Source organism: Aquarana catesbeiana, linkage group LG01 (assembly GCF_042186555.1).
Source record: "Aquarana catesbeiana isolate 2022-GZ linkage group LG01, ASM4218655v1, whole genome shotgun sequence".
NCBI classification, from domain to species: domain Eukaryota; kingdom Metazoa; phylum Chordata; class Amphibia; order Anura; family Ranidae; genus Aquarana; species Aquarana catesbeiana.
Window position 1 is genome coordinate 545,430,431 of NC_133324.1, and position 23,936 is coordinate 545,454,366.

Consider the following 23,936-nt stretch of genomic DNA (forward strand, 5'->3'; position numbering starts at 1 on the left):
ACAAAAACATCAGAGAAGGATAAACACCCCTAGACGGAGGACCGCTTCCTGGACTCGCCATCGCAGGATTTTCTACATACGCCTTTTACCCCTGCAGGGGTTAGGCAGTCCGGTGAGTGTAAGCACGAGTGGGGGTGAAGTGAAGGACGGGGGCAACACCAGTCAATGCTGAAACCACGTTCTTTTCACCAAAAGGATACACTTTAGGACCTTGATTTTGGACACTTACCGTTTTTTCATATACATTTTTCTTCACCCTTCACATATTGCTTTGTTGGACTTTTTATGCACACATGCTGGGGATTTTTTACTGTCATAACTTTTTACTGTCATAACTGTTTGTTCCTTATTGCCAATACTGTTTTATTGCTATAAGTGTTTATTTTGGAGTTTTTGTTTTTACTACTGGGCACATTCCTATACATATATAGGCAGTTGGTTTATATTGAGACATTGGCACATATATATTCATTTTAGGAGCACGTTGCACTTTATTATCACTTGCTGGAAGTGTTGTTTGCACTTTAATAGCTCCCACAACACATTGGTCACACGCATATTAATTGTTTTATATTTATTTTCTACATGTATGTCTCCTTTTTTCTTGCACTTGTAGGAATTATCATTTAATGCACATATAGCCGGACAGCGCCAATTCCCCTATTTATAGCAACTTTTCCCTCACTGTAAGAAACCAGAAGCAACAAGGATTTTGTCACGTCCGGTTTCAGTTTGAGGTTTACAAGCCATTAGCGGTTTGTACAGCATCTGATCAAACCGATTTTGGTTTAATCAAATGCTTTTAAGAGCAAGAGGGGAGATCTGGGGCCTTTAAAGGACATGTCAAGCTTATCGCTATCACAAGAGATATTGATCATTTCGTGCAATAGCAATAACGTTGATTATAAAAAAAAAAAAGGAAAAAATTCAAACACATCACGCTGGGTGGGGCCTGGTGCCATTTGGCTGAGCTGGCAAATCTGCACTGTGCATATGCATGCTGTAAATAGACACTTGTATGTGACATTGTAACATTGTGAGTGTTACTTTTTTTTATTATTTCATTACAGTCACTGGCAATACTACACTATTGGATGTTCTTTGCATATATCTTGTTTTCCTTTTTTTCAGACAAGAGCTGCGTAACATGAAGCTATGACCTGGGTGCTGCTGACTTGTTGCCTATGTGACTAAAGCGCCTTTGACCACCTTGATTATTTTAATGGGTCCATTGCATCAGGCGAGAAGACACCCGATTGGGCACGTGGGTGATACATTTTGGTGGCAGTCCTTGGTGGAAGATTTACCTTTACTTGTGGCACATGAACCACATGTGGGGCTTTAGGCATTGGTATTTCAACATGGTGCATATAAGTCAACTGCCTACAAGATATCAAATGATAAATTCAATCTGATAACCCCCAAGGCTGTGCTGCTGTTAAACAGCATGGATTACCTTTTTTGTACTCCCAATGCCAAACCTTTCTAGAAGTGTAATGTTTTCTGAGATAATAAATTAGATAAATAAATATCTCAAGCAAAACAAAAATGGCAACCACCCTGATCAATTTAAAACTAAACGTGACAGGGGTTTTCACAGAGCATGTAATAAACAAAAAAATCTGATCACACTTATCAGCTAGCCAGCAAAAAATAAATAAAATGGAACGGTTTCAACAGAGATTTTAATTGCATACATTTGGAAATATATGTGGAAGCCACACTGCCTCATCAATGCCCCAATCTGCCTTACCACACTGGAGATCTTCAGCTGCCATTGTGCTGTACTTCCGATGTGTCCCTGTTCCTTTAAAGAGGAATGGGCTACCTTCAGGCATGCCTGCCCTCAATTTATTCATTATTATACAGGCTAAGCAGTGTAAATGTGAGATATTCTGAATCATTCTTTATTAGCCAGTCTGAAACATACCCTGCCTTCCACCTCTTTCGCTTGCCTCTGGTACATGTCACTTATTACAATATATAAGTAAATACTACAATGACCCTGGGTTTGTGGTGACAATGCTAATTTTGGCCTTATGCACACTGGGCATTTAGCCCCTGTGCATGAGGCTCCAGCTTTTAGATGTGGAAGAAACAGGCGCACCATCCAGTCCCACTGCTGACAGCCTATGTAACTCTATGAAACGCTGACAACTGCTGCATCTTGAAAGGGCTGGACAGTGCACCAAGCAGTACTTAGTGCAGAATGCACCCAGATGTTCAGAATGAAAGCAGGTCATCCCCTTTCAGCTGCAGCAGTTACCAGCCTCTCCGATTTTTGGTCATACACCTGGCAATTTACTGGGCAATTATGGAGCTTTTCTTCAAAGCAATCTACCCATAATGGCTTCATGAATTAAATTGCAGTGGAAATCAACTACGACTGCAAAAAACTGTAGTGACGGCTGAATCTTTCAAATAAAATCCAGACCAGTTTAGATCAGTTAACTATCTGAACTGGGAAATGGCCTAAATCATATAGAGGTAAATTACAGTGACTAAAAGCTGAAGAAAGCTTTACAGCTACTAACAAAATTATCAAGTATATGGCCAGTATTAGTGATTATAGCTTTAAAGTATAACTGTGCTTCCAACTTACCCGGCAGCATTTAATGAAACCCCCCCCCCCCATTGCCAATCAATCAACATTTCTGTGAAAAAAAGAAGGAAAAAAATATCAAAAGGCTAACTACCTGGAATAATTCAGAAACTGGCTCGTGTGAGAGATTTTAATTCACAGACAGATATGTAAAAGTTTTAGATTATAATCAGTACATATTTAAAATATGCGTGTTAGATAGAAGAGGATGCTATGATCAAACACTTCACTGGTTAACTTAACCAGTTTACTTCTGGTCCATGAATCCACCAACAAAAAAAAATATTGTAATCTTGGTGGCACTTTTTGAGAAAAATGCCGAAAAAAGCAATGGGTTGCAAGGTAGTTATATAAATAAATGAAGGAGGATATCTTGATTTTTGCACAGTTGTGCACACTTTTGTATAGATAACTGTGAATGCGACTAACTCCTCCTTCAGAGAGATTGTAACTTTAGGCATCTAGACATTTGGGACCTACCAGCAGAGAAAACGTGCACTTTTTCCATTGATCTGTTACCTTGCTAGTTTGATGATGGGACAGATATAATAAACAATTTCCCAAACTTTTAAACAGCCCAATGTTTCAATCACCTTTACAAAATTCTTTTTTTTTTTCTGAAGGTCAAAACAATACACAGTCTTCATATTTCTGAAGTAAACAGATGTGTTACAGCTTCAAAACGTTTCAAGTTTGTGATCAACAATGGTGCTTCAATGAATCATCGTTTAACTTTAGCATCTTCTTTTATACGCCACAACATTAGTTCCATACAAGCACAAGCATCTTCACTGGAATCATGTCCTTCAACTGTAAAAAGAAAAAAAGACAGATGATGTGAGCTGTCACAGGGGAAGCAATATTTTCTCACACATACACACAGCCAATGTCCAGTCTGGTTATCCACAGAATGCCACCAAATATTTTGTTGACGGAAAAGGCAGCTTTATATTAAAGTGTAAGTTCACCTTAACCAAAAAGCACACTAAGCCGTCCCATATTTTGTCTAATACATGTAGTCCAATCCTTAAAATCCTTTGCAACCGCTATGGCTCCATCTTGAACAACTGTAGGGATGGAGCAGTCATTGGGACCAGCACCCCCCTAAGTGCCACAGGAGGTGCCATCTTGGTCTTTTGGGCCACATAAGCACACTGAGTACTCTCTCCTGTCGTAAACTCTGCGCTCATCATAGGCAACAGGAGAGAGTACACACTGTGCATGTGCTGTGCTCCCTCTCATGGCATTTTAAGAAGGTGTCTTTAAATTTGGTTTTGGACCACATTATTTAACTACTTGTCTACTGTGGCATTTTTTTTACTGGAAATTACCTTAAACTCTCAATTAAATATTTTCTGTAATCAGAGACCCTGTAGGTGGCAGTTGCACAATATTTAGCAAATGTTTATCAAATGCATATTTGCAGTATAAAATACACTAAAAATAATTTAATGCAAACACAATATAATACCTGTTTTTTTGTAAAATTTAAGAAGATGGTGTTGCGTAGAGTAAATAGATACCAAGTACCCCAAGACTCAAAATTGCACATGCCCGTGAAAAACAATGGTGCACAAAATTCTGCAAGTGCAACTGGGCAATGCTTTAAAAGCCTTTCCAAGTTATCGGTTTAGGAGTTAGCCATGAATTATTGCCCTAGAATTGTCACTCTCAATTACACCCCTGTTAAAATGTCAGGTTTCTGTGAAAAAAATGAAACAAAGATAAATAATTTCAGAACTTTTTCCACCTTAAGGCTGGGTTCACATATGAGCACGCAGCGGCTCACAGCAGGGGTCCTGTCCGTCCTCGTTCACAGTTTCAGGTCCAATTTCAGCCCGAATTTTTGGCTGAATTCGGACCTGAAACAGACCAAAAGACGCACAGGACCCCTGTGCAAATCCGCACCAGAGCCGCTGCAGAGATGTGCAAACCGGCTCCATGGAGAGCCGGTCAAAATCTCCTGCTATTGTGAATTGGATGTGGAGAACCCACATCCAATTTGCACTAATGTGAACCCAGCCCTAATGTGACCTATAAAATGTACAACTTCGTTGTTCAACTAACTGAAATCTTTTAGGTGGAGGGAAGTAAAAATAAAAAATTAAAATTATATGGCTGCATAAGTGTGCACACCCTTAACACGAATACTTTGTTGAAGCACCTTTTAATTTTATTACAGCCCTCATTCTTTTTGGGTATGATTATATCAGCATGGCACTTTTTTTACTCGGCAATATTTGCCCACTCTTCTATGCAAAAACACTCCAAATCTGTGCATCTCCTGTGCACAGCAGCCCTCTTCAGATCACCCCACAAATTTTCAATTGGATTCAGGTCCGGGCTCTGGCTGGGCCATTCCAAAACTTTAATCTTCTTCTGGTGATGCCATTCCTGTTGATGTGGATGTATGCTTTGGGTCGTAGTCACGAAAGATGAAGTTCTTCTTCATGTTTCGCTTTCTAGCAGGTATTTGGAACTGTTCATAATTCCCTCTACCTTGATTAAACCCCCAATTTTTTTAAAAATTAAGACTCATATCTGTTACAGCAGAGGATGTCATTTCATCTGTGCCCGATCTTGCCACGAAGAGTTAATCGAGCTCTGAGCAATCCTCTTATCTTTCTTCAGCAAGATAAAAACCAGACACTCAGAGAAATAGGTGTCCATTTCTCCCCCCAACACCCCCCACCCCCGGCTGTGAATGACAGGTGATGTCATCATCTCATGCACGAGTGTGAGAGAGACATTCTGTGTACTTCACATCCCCCCTCCTTTCTTCTCCAGCTCTTTCAGGATTGGCTGCTCCACACCTCAGCATGACTGGGCATGCTGAAGTCCTGTGGTGACTTTCCTGGGTTTTGACTGGAAGTTGGTGATCATGGGGCATAATCCACGAGACCAGCAGAAGTTCAGTGTAAGAAATATCGATGCCTGACCAAGGGGAGTGTAGAGGTGGGCGGAGAGTCTACTGACCTTACGACTCCACCCACTGAGATCTGGACAACAGACCTGCTCACAGAATTCGGAGTATTGCAGGGCTCCAAACAGCTAAAGGGAGATATTTGACAGGTAAGGATACATGCAGGAGGCATGTACAGTTGTGCTCATAAGTTTACATACCCTGGCAGAATTTATGATTTCTTGGCCATTTCTCAGAGAATATGAATAACACAAAAACCTTTCTTTCACTCATGGTTAGTGTTGGCTGAAGCCATTTATTATCAATCAACTGTGTTTACTCTTTTTAAATTGTAATCACAACAAAAACTACCCAAATGACCCTGATCAAAAGTTTACATACCCTGGTGATTTTGGCCTGATAACATGCACACAATTTGACACAAAGGGGTTTGAATGGCTATTAAAAGGTAACCATCCTCACCTGTGATCCGTTTGCTTGTAATTAGTGTGTGTGTCTATAAAAGGTAAATACGTTTCTGGACTCCTGACAGACCCTTGCATCTTTCATCCAGTACTGCACTGACGTTTCTGGATTCTGAGTCATGGGCAAAGCAAAAGGTTTGTCAAAGGATCTGCGGGAAAAGGTAGTTGAACTGTATAAAACAGGAAAGTGATATAAAAAGATATCCAAGGAATTGAGAATGCCAATCAGCAGTGTTCAAACTCTAATCAAGAAGTGGAAAATGAGGGGTTCTGTTGAAACCAAACCACATTCAGGTAGACCAACAAAAATTTCAGCCACAACTGCCAGGAAAATTGTTCGGGATGCAAAGAAAAACCAACAAATAGCTTCAGGTGATATACAGGACTCTCTGAAAACATGTGGTGTGGCTGTTTCAGGATGCACAATAAGGAGGCACTTGAAGAAAGATGGGCTGCATGGTCTAGTCGTTACTACGCAAATGCCACAAAGTATCCTGCTTACAATACGCCAAACAGCACAGAGACAAGCCTCAAACCTTCTGGCAAGTCATTTGGAGTGATGAGACCAAAATTGAGCTTTTTGGCCACAACCATAAACACTACATTTGGAGAGGAGTCAACAAGACCTAAGATCAAAAGTACACCATTCCTACTGTGAAACACAGAGGTGGATCGCTGATGTTTTGGGGATGTGTGAGCTACAAAGGCACAGGAAATTTGGTCAAAATTGATGGCAGAATGAATGCAGCATGTTATCAAAAAATACTGGAGGAACATTTGCATTCATCAGCCAGGAAGCTGCGCATGGGACGTACTTGGACATTCCAACATGACAATGATCCAAAACACAAGGCCAAGTCGACCTGTCATTAGCTATAGCAGAATAAAGTGAAGGTTCTAGAGTGGCCATCTCAGTCTCCTGACCTAAATATCATTGAGCCACTCTGAGGAGATCTCAAACGTGTAGTTCATGCAAGACAGCCCAAGAATTTACAGGAACTGGAGGCTTTTTGCCAAGAGGATTGGGCAGCTTTACCATCTGAGAAGATAAAGAGCCTCACCCACAAATACCACAAAAGACTTCAAGCTGTCATTGATGTTAAAGGTACACGGTATTAAGAACTGGGGTACCTAAACTTTTGATCGGTCATTTGGGTAGTTTCTGTTGTGATTATGATTTAAAAAGCGCAATCAAGTTGATTGATAATAAATGGCTTCAGCCAAACACTAACCATGAGTGAAAGGAAAATGTGTGTGTTGTCATTCATATTCTCTGAAAAATGGCCAATGAACAAATTCTGCCAGGGTATGTAAACTTATGAGCACAACTGTATATCAACTGTAGATCGGCACTATGAAAGTAATTTAGAAATGATGAGAGTGGGTTTACATCCACTTTAAAGGCCCATTCCAGCTGAAGAAAACGGCCCCAAAGCATGATGCTGCCACCACCATGCTTTACTGTGGGGGTATGGTGTTCTTTTGGTAGTGTTGTTTTCGTGCCAAACATATCTTTTGGAATTACGGCCACAGAGTTTAACCTTGGTTTCATCAGCCCACAACACATTTTCCCACATGCTTTTGGGAGACTTCAGATGTGTTTTTGCAAAATTTAGTCGGGCTTGGATGTTTTTATTTGTAAGAAAGGGCTTCCGTCTTGCCACTCTACCCCATAGCCCAGACATATGAAGAGTGCGGGAGATTGTTGTCACATGTACCACACAGCCAGTTCTTGCCAGATTTATTTGGGGTGAATCAGAGGCACTTTAAATGATGGCAGGTGTGTACTGACTCCTATTAAACATGAGTTTGAATGTGATTGCTTAATTCTGAACACACTATGTAAAAGCTGTCACCACAGGGTGGCACTGTGAACAGCGTAATAAGCTATGCCACGTCCTATAATTAGATATCATAAACTAGGGCTTTGAAAGAATAGACTTTATAGGCATACTTCAAAAAATTAAGTTTTATTGAAGTTTATAACAAAAATATTAGACAGATAAAATACATATTAATCAGGGCAAAAGAAATTAAAACCTTCTTTCCGATCCACCATCCATCCAGAGTCTGACGGGTTGTAGGATACAATGGGGGGCCTAGGGAGATTCTGAGACTAGCAAACAACCGAAAAACAATAACATATGTAATGACCCAAACAGGTCAATTCCTATGAGTAATCAGAAAAAGATCACATTAGCCAACTCAGATGGTGTTATTACTGCTTTTCAAGATACAAGTAGCTTGCTTGACTAGTTTCACAGCAATAAATGCGCTTCTTCTGGAGCTAGATCAATACATGTTAGAGTAACGTTTTTGCTGTCAAGGAGGCAGAACACCCTAATGGACGCAGACCCTGATGAAGAAGCAGGACTATACAAAGCAGACCTGGGCCAAGGTCTATAAAGATATAGCTGTATATGTGAGACAAATGTCTCTACATCAAGTACTCAAGGTAGGAAGTACCGCGGGCATCAACTGATAAAATATGAATGTGAAGTACAAGGGAGCCAGGTCTAAGTGTATCCCAAAGTAAGTCCATACACAAGGATATAATATGGTATAATTCACAAAGTAAAAAGGAATCACTAGACCAGACACACCAAAGGCTCAGTATGGATTGGATAGGAGTTCACATAACGTTCCAGGTCTGCTTTAAGTATACCTATAAAGTAAATTCATTCAAAGCCCTAGTTTATAATATTTAATTCTGAACACAGCTACATCCCCATTTATAAGAGGGTGTGTACACTTATGCAACCACATTTTCGTTTTGTTTTTTTTTCCATTGGCAAATGTTTTATTACTTAACACATGTTGAAACTTCTTAGTAGAAACTTTTGTATTTTTTTTTCTCATGAAATTTTATTGAAAAATAATACAAGATATAAACAAAGATCTTGAACAACAGTGGTACAAAGAAATGTTAACACCACAATGCGCCAACAGCAAAAGGGGAGATCATTTCTGCAAGTTATACCTGGTAGGGGAAACAGATGAGTGGGTTTGCCTTATAGTTCTACCAGTATATGGGGTTTGCCTGTTAGCAATCCTAATTGGGATTGCTCGCTATCTTTTGGCAGACACTGAGGCTAGATAGGGTAGTGCTGGAAGGAGTGTTTTCAATTGATTGTAATATAGCTCTGTTTAAATTGAGCTTTCAACAGTTAAAGAGGAGGTGAGGACAGCCGTAAGTGTGTCCTGTGCATATCTGCCAAATCGAGTGAATGAGGAGAATTTGAAGTTGGTAGGTTTTGTTGGTGATTGGGCGTCATATGTGGATATATAAGTGGGACATTGGGGGGGGGGGGGGGGGGGCGGGGAAGGAGAAAGATTGTGAAAAGGGGGGGGGGGGGGAGAGAAAAGGAAAGGAGTAAGTGTAAGGTGTGAAGGGTAGGGGGTGAACTCTCTGACTCCCTTCTCCGGGTAATGGGTGGTTTCAGGATAAGCTTCAGAAGATTAGGTGTGTTTGAAGGGAGATGTCCCAAGAGGGGGAGAAATTAAAGAGAGTGGGGGTGTGATGTCAAGACAGTTTATGTCGATTTGCAGTGGGGATCTGGTTTCGTGCCATTTCTTTTTTTTTTTTTTTAATTTAGGTGGATGGACAGCAAATGTTCAGGTATTCAGGCGTCGTTTGATAGTGTATCCAACAGGCCCACTTTTTGTGAAACCTCGTCGGGGTGTCACGTGCAATGTGAATACATTTTTACATTTTCGTTTTTTATTTTTACCCCCCCCCCCCAAAAAAAAAAAAAGATTTCAGTTTGTTTTTCAATTGAGTTGTACAGTTTATAGGTCACATTAAAAGGTGGAAAAAGTTCTGAAATGGTTTACCTTCGTCTAATTTTTTTACATCACAGAAACCTGATATTTTAAACAGGAATGTGTAGACTTTTTATATCCACTGTACATCCTTGGCTAGCGTAGCTGAAGAATGACAGCTGTGAACACAGAAGTGACAATTTACATCAATTCTGGGTTCACCAGTGACAGGGGAGATTGGGAGTGTTACTCGATCACCTCCTGCTTTCTTAGCGATTTACTATGGTCCTGGGTTCCCAGTGGGACAGGAAAGCCCTGGAGGGGTTGGGGGGGGGGGACGTCACTTTTGGAGGTAAAGGTGATTGGGTGCCTCTAGAGTCACCTAAATCCTTTTTACTGTAAAGCCCCTCACCAAATGCAAAGATCAATACCAAGCTCACAGATGCAGCCTTGTTTACCATGCTGTTTAAAAACATACCTTGGTGGATGGATAAGGGCTTAAATTTCTTAAATTTTTGCTAAATTGCAAGAGCTTTTTTTTCTTTTTTATTTGGTATAAAAGGTTTTACAGCTTGGAAGTTGAAAAACAATAGTATTTACTGGCCAGATCACCAGTTGAGATAAAGGAAAAAAAAATGTCTAAAAAAAAGGAAACTAATGCAACCACATCTAGGAATCAGTAGGCCACAATAATACATTTTTGTTTTGAGGTTTAATACCACTTCAAACAGGTATATAACATGAACCTGTAAGTATAGAAGTAGTAGCTACCTTTGTTTTTAAAAGTTAAGGTTCTAAGACTTATTCAGACCAGAGACTCACTTACCAGAGAGGCAAGGTTCAGGATGGCCACGTCAGTCTTTGCACATTTAAAAGCACACACACACTGCTTTGAAAAAGTATTCACACCCCTTGAAATTTGTTACATTTTGTCATGTTACAACCAAAAAACGTAAATATATTTTATTGGGATTTGTATGTTCCCGTTATCACGCATTTTACATGTTACATTGGATGTTCTGTGGCGGCCGCCTTAATTTTTTACCATGCAATGCTGTTTTTACTATGGATACGTGCAAATGCGATACTTTATTTTAACTGCAACCCTTAAGAGGTTTTACGCTATCCAGCATTTTTTTTGGGATCTGACTACACAATCGTTGTTTGGGTGGAGTCCCCTGGATGCTCTGGAGCTGTTCCTGACGTGGTTTCCTTGTACATCCCCTGCTAGGACACATTCATCAAGCCTGTTTGACCCTTCGTAATAAAAAGTCCAGGCTCTCTGGTAAGAATCCAACCTATTGTGGTAGTGGGGTGTTCACTTGGTGAAGGAATTGAATAACCTTATCCACAGTTGAATAATGGAGTTTGCCATGTGACCAATATGGTCTATTTGAGAGACTGATATTTCTGGACTATTTATAATTTTTTTACAGTATTTTTATCAATCACTGTAGCACAACAAACCTTTATTTGGTTTCTTGATTTTTGTGGTAATAGCTCACATTTGTGGTGCTGCTTTTTTTCCCACACTGAATTATCTTTTCACATGCGCAGTATTTTTGTATTTAGGAAGATAGAGCCACCACTTAAACTTTCATAGTGCTATGAGAAATGTTTTTATCCACCCCTACCTGTAGGAAATCTAAAATTGCTGGGATAATTTCTCTGGCGGGATTTCATTTGCTCCCGTACCACAAGACTAACTTCTTCCTCACAGATGGCTCTAGTCATGGGTTTTCTGCTGGCTAAAATAGTGTCACTCTGTCTGAGAGTCCCTTCCTCTGTAACCTCACCCTTCAGTAACCAGGCCGAGAGCTTCATGACCTTGTGGTTCGGGTGGTTGACTGGTCCCTGCGATAGGAGGGTCAGTATATCTGGCAGTGTTAGGTGTGGTTGAACACAGATTATTCAGGTGACTGAACCCCGCTCTCTGGGGTCATTGGGGTGTGATCAGGATCACCGTTGTTCTTTCTTCCCAGATTTTTTGGATTACCTTTGGTATTAGGGCGGTGGGAGGAAATGCATAACACAGATGGTATGCCCAGCTTTGGTTGAATGTGTCTACCCTGATGTTCCCATTTGTGGGGTCTAGAGACAAGAACTTTGGGAGTTCCGTGTTTATCTTTGAAGCAAACTGATCCACCTCGGGCACCCCCCAGGTTTGAGTGACCCACGAGAAGGTTGCTTGGTTTAGAGACCACTCCGTCTGTTTTATGACTTTTCGACTTAAAAAGTCTGCCAGCGTGTTGTCTGTCCCCTTCAGATGGACTTTCGAGATGGATCTGATGTTTGTTTTGGCCCATGACAGTATCATTTGTCAGGCCCATTAAGCAAGGAGATTTTGTTCCTCCTTGCCTGTTCAGATATGCCACCGTTTGGGGCATTGTCTGACTGAATCTGACATCTCTGCCCTGAATGGCCAGTTGAAATGCTCTTAGCGCTTCTTCTACGGCTTTTAATTCCCTCATGTTTGAGGAGGCTTGAAACCAATGGGAGCCCCATTCCCCGTGTGCAGAGATTTGCCATGTGTGCTCCCCACCCCAGGGTACTGGGGTCCGTGGTGATTGGCACCAGGTTATTCTGCGTCCACCTGCATCCTTCGGTGTAACAAAGCGGGCTGAGCCATCACCAAAGTGCTTTTTTGACTGAGCAAGGGACAGTAATAGTCGTCTCTAGGGTTGCCATCCCACTAGGCTAGAATGTGATTTTATAGAGGCCTCATTTGGAGCTGTGCCCAGGTGATGGCTGGAATCAAAAATGTCAGGCCGAACACCGCCATGCCCCGCCTGATGATCATGAATTCGGCCCTCATCAGAGATGTTATAGGCTCTGCTTTCTTCCTCCGTTAGGAAAATCTTTGGCATCTAGTACATAGCCCAAGTATACAACCCTCTGGCTTGGGGTCAATTCTTCTGTGCTCACTATCCATCTCAAGTTTTGCGAATAGGAGATGCTTGTGTGCAGATTGGTTTCCAGGCTCTCTGCGGATTCTGCGAAGAATAGCAGCAGATCCTCCAGGTATGGCACCACGCTTATGCCCCGCTGTCTTAGGTTTTTTAGGGCTTCTGCCATTATTTTAGAGAAAATCCTGAGCGCAGAAGAGATGCCGAAGTGCAATGAAGTGTACTGCAGGTGGGTGGTTGTCGGGCCCTGAACCGCATACCTTTGGTATCTTTGATGACTTCTCTTTATTGGCACGTGCAAATATGCATCTTGCAGATCTTTTGTAGCCATAAATACTCCCGCTGGTAAGATATTCCTGACTGAATAGATGGACTCCATCCTGAATCTCTTGTACCTTATCTTTTTGTTGAGTGATTTGAGGTTCAGTATGAGCCTTAGTTTTCCTGATGGTTTCTTCCTCGCAAATATGCTGCGAGTAAAACCTTGTTTTTTCTTCTTCCGGCATGACATGACAAATCACTTTGAGTCAGAAGGTTTTCCAGTGAGGATAGAAAGGCCTCCGTGCAGTCTTTGTCCTTTGGAAGTGTGGTCATCTGGTACTTGGTTGGGGGGCGGGCAGAAAACTCTATCGCGTAACCTTCTGCCATTGTGGAGGACAAATTAGTTTTTTGTGCCTTCCCTCCACTGATGAGCAAAGGCCACCAATCTGCGAGTTACCGCGTTTACAGGTTGTTACAGGCATTTGGAATTTCAAATGCCTCTGAACATCCATCCTGAATGCATTTTTTTGCTTTCCAAAAATTGTTTCTAAACTCAACTGTCCAGAAACGACCTTGTGTACATGTACTGATAAGGTAACAGAGGAGAGTTCAGGGGCAGCTGAAAAAAATGCCCAACTGCTCCTAAACGTCCGTTTACCAGCAGCAGTGTAGATGAAGCTTAAGAGTTGTTTATCCAGCTAAACACTGTCTAAATAGACTGTAAGACTGTCCAAAGTTAATTTTATACAACTAAAAGAAATACAATCTCTTTTTACTAAGAAGTGTCATATCCCCTATTTTAAATGTTTATAAGTCATTCTAATTATATTTTCCATTCCAGGTCATAGATACAATTTTGACTGCAGTGTCGAATGACGAAATAGTAATTTTGTTATAAAAAAATATATATATTTGTTTAACGTAGAGTATCTTAGAAGTGAAAATACCTTTGTATACCAAGCATTGTTGTGAATGACACATTTATATTATATAATAATATATGTATGTAGTTACATAATAGGTGAGGTTGAAAAAAGACCAGCCTGTGTGTGATTATATGTCAGTATTACATTGTATATCCCTGTATGTTGCGGTCGTTCACGTGCTTATCTAATAGTTTTTTGAAACTATTGATGCCCCCCCGCTGAAACCACCGCCTGTGGAAGTGAATTCCACATCCTTGCCGCTCTTACAGTAGAGAACCCTTAACCATGATTACAGATATATATATATAGCCATATAGCATGCGTTTTACCTGGATGCATAAGTAATTATAGTAGCTAGAGGGGTAAAACACATGAACGTCGGGCACCCGCGGTCGCTTGTCACAGAGCGAGAACCAGGATATGTGTATGTAAACACACAAATCATGGTTCTCTCAGGGGAGGAGAGAGATTGTGTGTTCATACGAAGTATGAACACCAATCTCTCTCCTCCCTTAGTCAGTCCCATCCCCCTTACAGTTAGAACACATCTAGGGAACACAGTTAACCCCTTGATCGTGCCCTAGTGTTAACCCCCTTCCCTGCAGTGACATTTTTACAGTAATCAGTGCATTTTTATAGCCCCGATCGCTGTATAATTGTTAATGGTCTCAAAAATGTGTCAAAAGTGTCCAATTTGTCCGCCGCAATATCGCAGTCCCAATAAAAATCGCAGATCAATGCCATTACTAGTAAAAAAAAAATAATTAAAAAAATGCCATAAATCTATCCCCTATTTTGTAGGCGCAAACCAATCAATATACACTTATTGCAAATTTTTTTACCAAAAATATGTAGAATACATAGCCTAAAACTGAGGAAAAAATTAGTTTTTTTGTTTTCTTTTTTTAAATTTGGGCTATTTATTATAGCAAAAAATAAAAGATAGTGTTTTTTTTTCAAAATTGTCGCTCTTCTTTTATTTATAGCGCAAAAAAAAAAAACCTGCATAGGTGATCAAATACTAACAAAAGAAAGCTCTATTTGTGGGGAAAAAAGGACGTCAATTTTGTTTGGGTACAGCGTCGCACGACCGCCCAATTGTCAGTTAAAGCGGCGCAGTGCCATATCGCAAAAAATGGCCTGGTCACTGAGCAGCCAAATCTTCTGGAGCTGAAGTGGTTAACCACTTCCCGCCCGGCCTATAGCAGATTGACGGCCGGGCGGTGGTTCAGTTATGCTGACTGGGCGTCATATGACGTCCAGCAGTCTGACACACCGCTACACCGATCTTGGTAAAGAGCCTCCGGCGGAGGCTCTTTACCATGTGATCAGCCGTGTCCAATCACGGCTGATCACGATGTCAATAAGAAGAGCCGTTGATCGGCTTTTCCACACTCGCGTCTGACAGACGCGAGTAGAGGAGAGCCGATCGATGGCTCTCCTGACAGGGGGGTCTGCGCTGTTTATCAGATGACCACACTAGACCACCAGGGATCGCCACTAGGACCACCAGGGAAGGGGCAACATGTGGATGGCCAGGTATGTACCCCATGGCCATCCACATGGGCACTGATTGGCACCATTATGTTTCAGTTCTGCCCAGCAATGTCACCAGTTTTATCAGTGCCACCGGTGTCATCAGTGCCATCTGTTAGTGCCCATCTGTGCCAATCAGTGCCACCCATAAGTACCAATCAATGCCACCTACGAGTGCACATCAGTGCCGCCTACGAGTGCCCATCAGTGCCACCTATGAGTGCCCATCAGTGCCACCTATGAGTGCCCATCAGTGCCACCTATGAGTGCCCATCAGTGCCACCTATGAGTGCCCATCAGTGCCACCTATGAGTGCCCATCAGTGCCACCTATGAGTGCCCATCAGTGCTGCATACCAGTGCCGCCTATCAGTGCCCATCACTGAAGAAGAAAACATACTTATTTACAAAAAATGTTAACAGAAACAAAGAAAAACTTCTTTTTTTTTCAAAATTTTCTGTCTTTTTTTATTTGTTGCACAAAAAATAAAAAACGCAGAGGTGATCAAATACCACCAAAAGAAAGCTATTTGTGGGAACAAAATGATAAAAAATTTGTTTGGGTACAGTGTTGCATGACCGCGCAATTGTCATTCAAGTTGCGACAGCACTGAAAGCTGAAAATTGGCCTGGGCAGGAATGTGTCTAAGTGCCTGGTATTGAAGTGGTTAAAGGAGCAGTAATAATTCAAACAAAAGGATTTCCAGGAAGGTAAATTATTAGCCAACTCATCCAATGGAAATGAAGACACACCTTATGGGTTAGGTTATGAACATTTTTATGAGTTCATTGTTCATAGTGGTATTTAAGACCTCTGACCATTACCCAAAGGATGGAAACAGACACGCAGACACACACGCTTCACCCATCAACCCACTTACACTCATTGACACCTTATACTCTAAAACTTTAAGGATGCAAGACTCATATCCTCTTTATGCAGACACCATCTTGGAAACCACAGCAGCCATTTTTGGACAATCTGGTAACCACCATTTTAGACCAGCAGCCATTTTGGAAAGGGTAATTTTATTTTTTTTTTTTTGCCACTTCAGAGAACTCTTTGAGAGACTTAATTCAACTTTGCAGTTCATTTTTGTCCCTTCTCGTTTTCACATCATAGTAGCCTGTATCAAATGCTCTTACAAAATGTATTTAGTAATTCTTATGAAAAAAGAACAATTTACAGACATCACTAATACACAGTCCTTAGCCCACTATTCCCCCCCCCCCCCTTCCCGCAATCCCACCCTACCTCTGCGTTTAAACATTTGTCCTTATTTTGTTGTTTAATTTCTATTTGTTATCTACTTCCTTTCCCCGCTCTAGAGCAGTACTCTTAGTTCCTCCGCATAGCATGTTTTTTTAAAACTCTTTCCAACACTCCCACTTATCCTTTACCCCCTCACTATTTTCATCTATACTGTGTCTCAGACGTTCCATATTGTAAGTTTCTTCTACCGAGTTGATCCACTCCCAGATAAGAGGGCTTTCTACTTCTTGCCATTTCTTGGGGATAAGTCTTTTTGCTGCATTTAGAAGGTGTGGTATCAATGATTCTTTGTATTGTTTTACTTCTCCTTCCACGCCGTGTAGGAGTACTGTCCACGGATCTTCTACTAATTCAATTTTAGTGATTTCTTTTAAAAAAATATAAGAACTTTTTCCAATATTTTTTAATTTTAGGACAGCCCCCCCATAGGTGGGCCATTGTTCCTACCTCCTTGCAGCCTCGCCAACATTCTGACGATTTACCACATTGATATTTACTAATTTTGTCTGGGGTTGCGTACCACTCGGTTAGGCATTTGTAATTCATTTCGGTTGTTTTGATGTCTACTGCTGAACTATGGGTCAATTTCAGAGTTTTTCCTATAATGATTTTATGCCTCTGTGACCCCAATTCCCTTTCCCATTTCTTAATGTAAGGCGGAACCCTCCACTTCATCCACTGTCAGCAATAATTTATATAACTTTGAGATAATGTTTTTTGTATTATCTGCTATACAAAGCCGTTCCAGCGCAGTCAAGTCTTCACCCGATCTTATTGGATGAGGTAGGTTCCTGACAAAGTGGTTCAACTGGAGGTACCGCCACTCATCGATCACCCATGAATCCTTATTATGCTTTAATTCTTGAAATTATATTTTCCCTTTTTTTATTATATCTCTTAATCATTCTTTATCCAGTTTCCGCCTATTATCTTTTTCCCTGGTGCAAAATATTCGTTTTCTTTCAGTGCTATTAAAGGTGAATTATATTTACCGTTGAGTTGTTTGTACGTCATATCCCAAGTTTTTAAAATAGTCTGTGTCAATACATGCGTGCTTTCATCAAGTGTTCTATAGTGTGGTGGATTCCAAATTATGTTTCCCAATTGTGTTTTACAAAAAGTTTTTTCTATATTAACCCATCTTTTATCATTGTTTTCCCTAACCCAATCAATAACTCTTGACAATAATACCGCTTTGTAGTAATTTTGAATGTCGGGAACTGCCAGCCCCCCTCTTTTTTTTCCTGCTTTAGTGTTAAGAGAGAGACTCTAGGTTTTTAATTTTTCCATATAGATTTTATTATCGATTTTAGCTTTCTGAGCTATGGTTGTGGTAATGTCAATGGCAACATCTGGAACTTATAGGTAATCTTTGGGAGGAGAACCATCTTTTTGTTGTTAATACGTCCTATCCATGATAATGTCCTACTTATTAATCTTTTACTTTCCGTTTTAATTTCATCTAGTAGGGGAATATAATTTATTGTGTATATCTTCTTCATTGAATTAGCTAATTTTATTCCCAGGTACATTATTGGTGAAATATCAAACTTTAAAATAAACCTAGTGAAATCTGAAATCTTAAACATAAATGTAAGTAAACTGGAAGAACGGAAGTTGAAAAAGGAATTTAAATTTTCCTGGAGGAAAGAAATAATGTAGCAAGATAAATCCCACCGCTCAGGTAGATCCACCGAAATAAGCCCTTTACCTCCAGAGAAGAGAGAGCCCCAGGTGCTGGCTAATGCATGTACAGATAGAAATGGACGAAAGAACTCTGGACAGCTGCACTCCGATGGAAATTTTCTTATGCCTTTATTTGTAAACCGGGATCGCAAAGTACACAAGACACCACAGCAGAGTGGTACAGGACAACAGCTGACGCGTTTGAGTAAGCACTTAGTATAAGTGTAAAAGGCGTCAGCTGTTATCCTGTACCACTCTGCTGTGGTGTCTTGTGTACTTTGTGATCCCGGTTTACAAATAAAGGCATAAGAAAATTTCCATCGGAGTGCGGCTGTCCAGAGTTCTTTCGTCCATTTCTATCTGTACGTGCATTAGCCAGCACCTGGGGCTCTCTCTTCTCTGGAGGTAAAGGACTTATTTTGGTGGATCTACCTGAGCGGTGGGGTTTATCTCGCTACATTATTTCTTTCCTCCAGGAAAATTTTAATTCCTTTTTCAACTTCCATTCTCCAGTTTACTTACATTTATGTTTAAGATTTCAGATTTCACTAGGTTTATTTTAAAGTTTGATATTTTGCCATATTGTTTTAAAGGTTTTAATAAATTGGGCATTGTAATCCTAGGGTTAGCTATGTAAAACAACACGTCGTCCGCGAATGCTGCAAGCTTGTGTTCCTCATCTCCTACCTTAAATCCACTAATATCAGGGTTATTTTGTATCGCTGCAAGTAATGGCTCTAAGGACAGCACAAATAGTAGAGGGGACAAGGGACAACCTTATCTCGTCCCGTTTTTCATTTCAAAAGGGAGGGAAGGTGTTCCATTAATTTTTATAGTTTCTGTGGGGTGATGGTATAATGTTTTGATCCACCAGATCATTCTTGGTCCAACTCCCATAATTTCTAGGGTCTGTATCATAAGCCCACAGTCTACCCTGTCAAAGGCCTTTTCGACATCTATCGACAGGAGTAGACCTGGGGGCCCATTTTCTTTTATCCTCTGAAGTAGGAGCAACATTCTCACCCCGTTATCCCTCCCTTCCCTTCTTGGGGTAAAACCTACTTGGTCAGGATGTAGCAATGTATTCATCAGTCCTTTCATCAGTCCTTTCATCCGTCCTGCCAATACTTTAGCATACAATTTAATGTCTGCATTTAGCAGCAATATTGGCCAGTAGCTGGAACACAATGTTCCATCCTTCCCCTCCTTCAGGATTACTGTAATTGTAGCGGACAAGGCTTCCCTACTCAGCTCATATTCAGTCCCCAGACCATTCATATATTGACATAACTTTGGTGTTAAAATCTCTTTATATTTTTTATAATAGTACATTGTAAACCCGTCTGGGCCAGGACTTTTTCCCGGGGCCGAGTCAGAAAAGGCTTTATTGATTTCCTCCTCAGTTATAAGATTTTCTAATGTCTCCTTCACGTTTTCAGAAATCTTTGAAAATCTGGCCTTTTTTACAAAATCATTTATTTTTCCTCTTTCTCCCCTGAGTGACCCCCCAGCTGATCTACTGAGTACAATTCCTTATAATAGTTTTTAAATGTTTCCGCTATTTTCTGTGTCGGATAGACCATTTCCCCTCTCTTAGTTTGAATTTTTTCAATGTAATTTGTGGATCTTTTCTTTTGAAGCATTCTGGCTAAATATTTACTAGCTTTATTCCCCCACTGCTATCTTTCTTTAGCTATTCTATTAAATGTTTTTTTAGTCTCTTGTTCCTTGAGGTCCTTTAATTTATCTCTTTTGATTACTAATTTTTGAGAAGTCACTAAGTGGTGGCCCTTGTGTTTTTTATGTTTTTGTTTGGCTTTAGATATTTCTTCAATTACATTTTTTAATTTTCCCTGTTCTCTTTTTTTTTTTCCTTGCTCCTACATCTATCAGGATCCCCCTAATGTAGGCTTTATGAGCCTCCCATAGGGTAGACCCTGATATCTCTTCTGTTTCGTTATTTGCAAAGTAATATTCTAATTCCTTTTCCACAATTTTTGAGCCTACCTCATCACGGAATAGATCTTCATTTAATCACCAGGCAAAGGGTTGTCTTTGGTTCCCGGGGACTGTCATTTTCATTCTTACTGGGGCGTGGTCCGTTAACGTAGATATTTCTATGCTGATTCTATTATCTTTTCAAGAACTCTATGGTCAACCAGTATGTAATCTATTCTAGAGTACGTCCCGTGTACAGGGGAGTAAAACGTAAAATCTTGCGTTTTAGGATGTTGAATCCTCCATATATCAACCATTTGACACATATGTAATTTTTGTTTTATCATTTTTAAGTTGTACGTTGTTCGTCCCCTGCACCCGGGATGTACTATCTACTCCTGGTTCCATACAAAAATTCATATCTCCCATCAAAATCACATGCCCACTCTTAAAGTCCATCAACTTCTCCGAAATACCTTTTAAGTATTTTATCGGATTCTTATTAGGGGCATAGATGTTTGCCAATGTGCATTCCATTTCACTTAATTTACCTTTTAGGAAGAGAAATCTTCCTTCTGGATCGGACAACCTTTCCTCCAATTTAAACCGGATTCCTTTCGCCAACCCTATTGCCACCCCCCATGCTCTCTTTGTAATTGTGTCTCCATAGTACCAAATCAGGAAATTATTAGAGTGCAATTTAACGTTTGATTCATGTGATAAGTGGGTCGCTTGAAGAAAGACCACCTCTGCCCCGTACCACTTAAGTTCTTTTAGTATCTTATGTCTTTTAGTGAAAGTGTTTAATCCCCTTTACATTATAAGTCATAAAATGTATTGTCGTCATCTTTTTTTTTCCTGGTTTCCTAATGCTGAGCTCACTTTTCTTGTCTATAGCGGGTTTTTTCCATTCTTTTATGTGTCCTACACGAGGTATCCTCCCTCCTCTCCCCTCCCCCCTGGCCCCAAACAGGCCACTGGATCGTCGAAGGCCCTAGATACCATGGCCCACTCCAGATCTTTGTCCTGAGGTGTGGCTCTCAGTGTGCTATTCCTCCCCTCCCCACCGAAACAAGGTGGAGGTGAGGGGGTGGTAGGCCGGCCACTCCCGAGGACCCGACCCGGTCAGCCTGTCTCAACCCACCTCAACTGCCCCCCCACCCATGAAGCCACACCCTCAAGTGATTCCCAATGTTGCAACCAAAACAGTATTCCTAACTCTTTATTGTTCACTATGCTCTATTAAGTTTCCCATTCTCCCTCAGTCCAGCCAGGCAACTCTGGAACCTGTAGATCTAATTTATTGCAGAATTCCACCAAATCTTCAGGGAACCGTAGTCTAGCAGATGCTGGGAATCCCCAGCTGTACTTAATATTCTGCACTCACATCTGCTCCAACAGAGGTTTCAGGAGTCGCCTTCTTGCCAATGTTTCCGGTGCCAGATCAGTAAAAACCTGTATCTCAGATCCTTCATAATGTAAAGGCGGTTTTCCTCTCATCTTCGTCCAAATTTCTGCTTTTTCTTCATAAAATCTTAATCTTACTATTATGTCCCGTGGCCTATCTGCTTCTGTATTGTATAATTTTCCGACCCGGTGCACCCTCTCTATCTTGCAAATTCATCTACTCCTTTATCCAGTAGAGGGCCAAAAATGTTACTTCTAATTCTTCTCAGGTCTTCTCCCCTTTTCTCTGGGACTGAGCGAATTCTCACATTTTGCCTTCTATTTCTGTTCTCTTGATCTTCTAATCTATAGAGGATTTTCTTCTGGTTTTGTTGTGTTATCTTAACTTGCTCTTTAAGGTTGCGAAGCTCCTGTGCTTGTTTGTTCTTTTTTCTGTCGTCTCTACTCTTACCAACAGATTTCCCAAGTCCGCTCTCAGCATATTTATATCTGCTTTAATTGAGTTTTCCAACCTCAGGAACATCTCCATCATTTCTCCTTTTGTAGGGATTTGAGCATCAACGCTTTGTTCCTCCACTCTACTTGTTTCCAGCTCACTCTCTGTTGTTAAGTCATCCCTGGAATGGTCTGATGCTTCTCCCGTTTTTTTCTCTGTTCCTCTTTTCCTTTCAACTTTAGCTGGCCCTTGTTTCTCCTGACCTGTATTCTTAGGGCTGGCTCCCTGTGACATGTACTGTTTGATTGTACTAACCGTAGCTTTGTCTTTCGGGGTTTGGGCCCCTCTGCAGAGTCAGATGTAGCTTTACTCATGTTGCCTTGCTTTTTTATCCCACTTATCTGCTTCCCCAGCTTCAACCCGTTCTGTCCCCCCCCCCCCTCCAATCAGTCAAAGATGGGGGAGAGAGAAAACGAAAAATGGAGCCAAAGCAAGGAAAAGGGGAGAGCAAGACAGGAGTTCTCTAACTTTCTGTACTTGTAGGAAGTGTGGTTTGTAGTCAACTCTAACAGTGCCTTTACAGCTACTAAGAGATGTTTGTTTATATCTATATGCCCAACACAAACCCTGCAAAGAGTCCAGAAGGGCTATTGTTTAATATGCCTACTTGAAGTGGGTTTGGGGAGATAAGCCACATAAGTATTGTATGGTTATTTACCGTTTTATATATATATATATATATATATATATATATATATATATATATATATATATATATATATATATATACACACCGTCGACTTCTGAGTGGTCAGACAGTCCTCCAGCAGTAGATCACTCCAACACGGCTAAACGCAGCGCGTCTAATTGTTTTCTGCAATTCTCAGTGTCTTATCTCTGCTGAGCTAATTAACTTCTTCAGTCCTCAGTAAGCATTTTTGTATACAAGGCAATTAACTATTCCTCTATTTTTTACAACAGTCAGTTCCATTCCTCCAAATGGGCAATGTGGGTAAAAAAACATTTTTACATATAAACACCTTGTCATTCCACCAACTATTACTTCACATGCGTTGAAATGGCCCCATAGCAGCCAGCAGATACTATTATACACAGTGACACATTCAGGTGTTAGCCTATACTGTCCCATATGGGGTACCTCCTTTTTCTGCCCTTCAACACTGTTGGTCAGTGGCTCCTGTTGTTCCTCAGATCACAGCTCCCGCCATGTCTTCACCCTGCCCACTACACGGATCCTCTCACCTTCGTGCAAGGCAGGTCTGCCGGATAATATCCCAGGATCCCGCAGAGGCTCCAGGAGCCGAGCTTAGGCTGGTGGGATACGGGGATGGAGAAGACGGGAAGGGAGGAGGGAGGGGAAGCACGCCGCTCACAATCCCCACACCCCGCCCCACTCCACACAATCCGACCAGTAGTTCCACCTACGGTCCTGTGATTGTGCGGCGCATTGGCGTGCAGGTTCCAGAGCGGCCGGTGGGGATGTCATCTGCGGACCGGAGCCTCTCTCCACTTTCACCGGTACTGCCGCGGCTCTCCCCAGGTCGGCGCTCGCTCATGCACCGGCCGGCACAGTCAGGCCCCTCCCTCCGTGACGGACGTTACGTCCTCACGTCACCCATGATCGTGCTCTGGAAAGGGTAAATATATTGTATTGATTGTTACCTTATATTCATTTGTTTTATTTTAAAATATTGATGTATTGATTTTGATTATTGTGGTGGAGATTCTGAAATCCATATTTATATCTTCAAGGGAACTCTCTAATAAAAGGACTCTCTAATTAAATTACCATGCCC

At 41.1% G+C, this 23,936-nt stretch overlaps 1 protein-coding gene across 2 annotated transcripts in view; it reads right to left on the reverse strand.

The window, feature by feature from the left end:
- Positions 1-1,667: 1,667 nt before the first annotated feature.
- REXO1 (RNA exonuclease 1 homolog) overlaps positions 1,668-23,936 on the reverse strand; it is a 313,808-nt gene continuing 291,539 nt past the window's right edge. For both annotated transcript variants that reach the window (XM_073595259.1, XM_073595251.1), the window contains one exon: positions 1,668-3,412. In XM_073595259.1, coding sequence (XP_073451360.1) covers positions 3,365-3,412 — 48 coding nt within the window. In that variant the 3' untranslated portion in view covers positions 1,668-3,364. The remainder of the gene's footprint in view (positions 3,413-23,936) is intronic.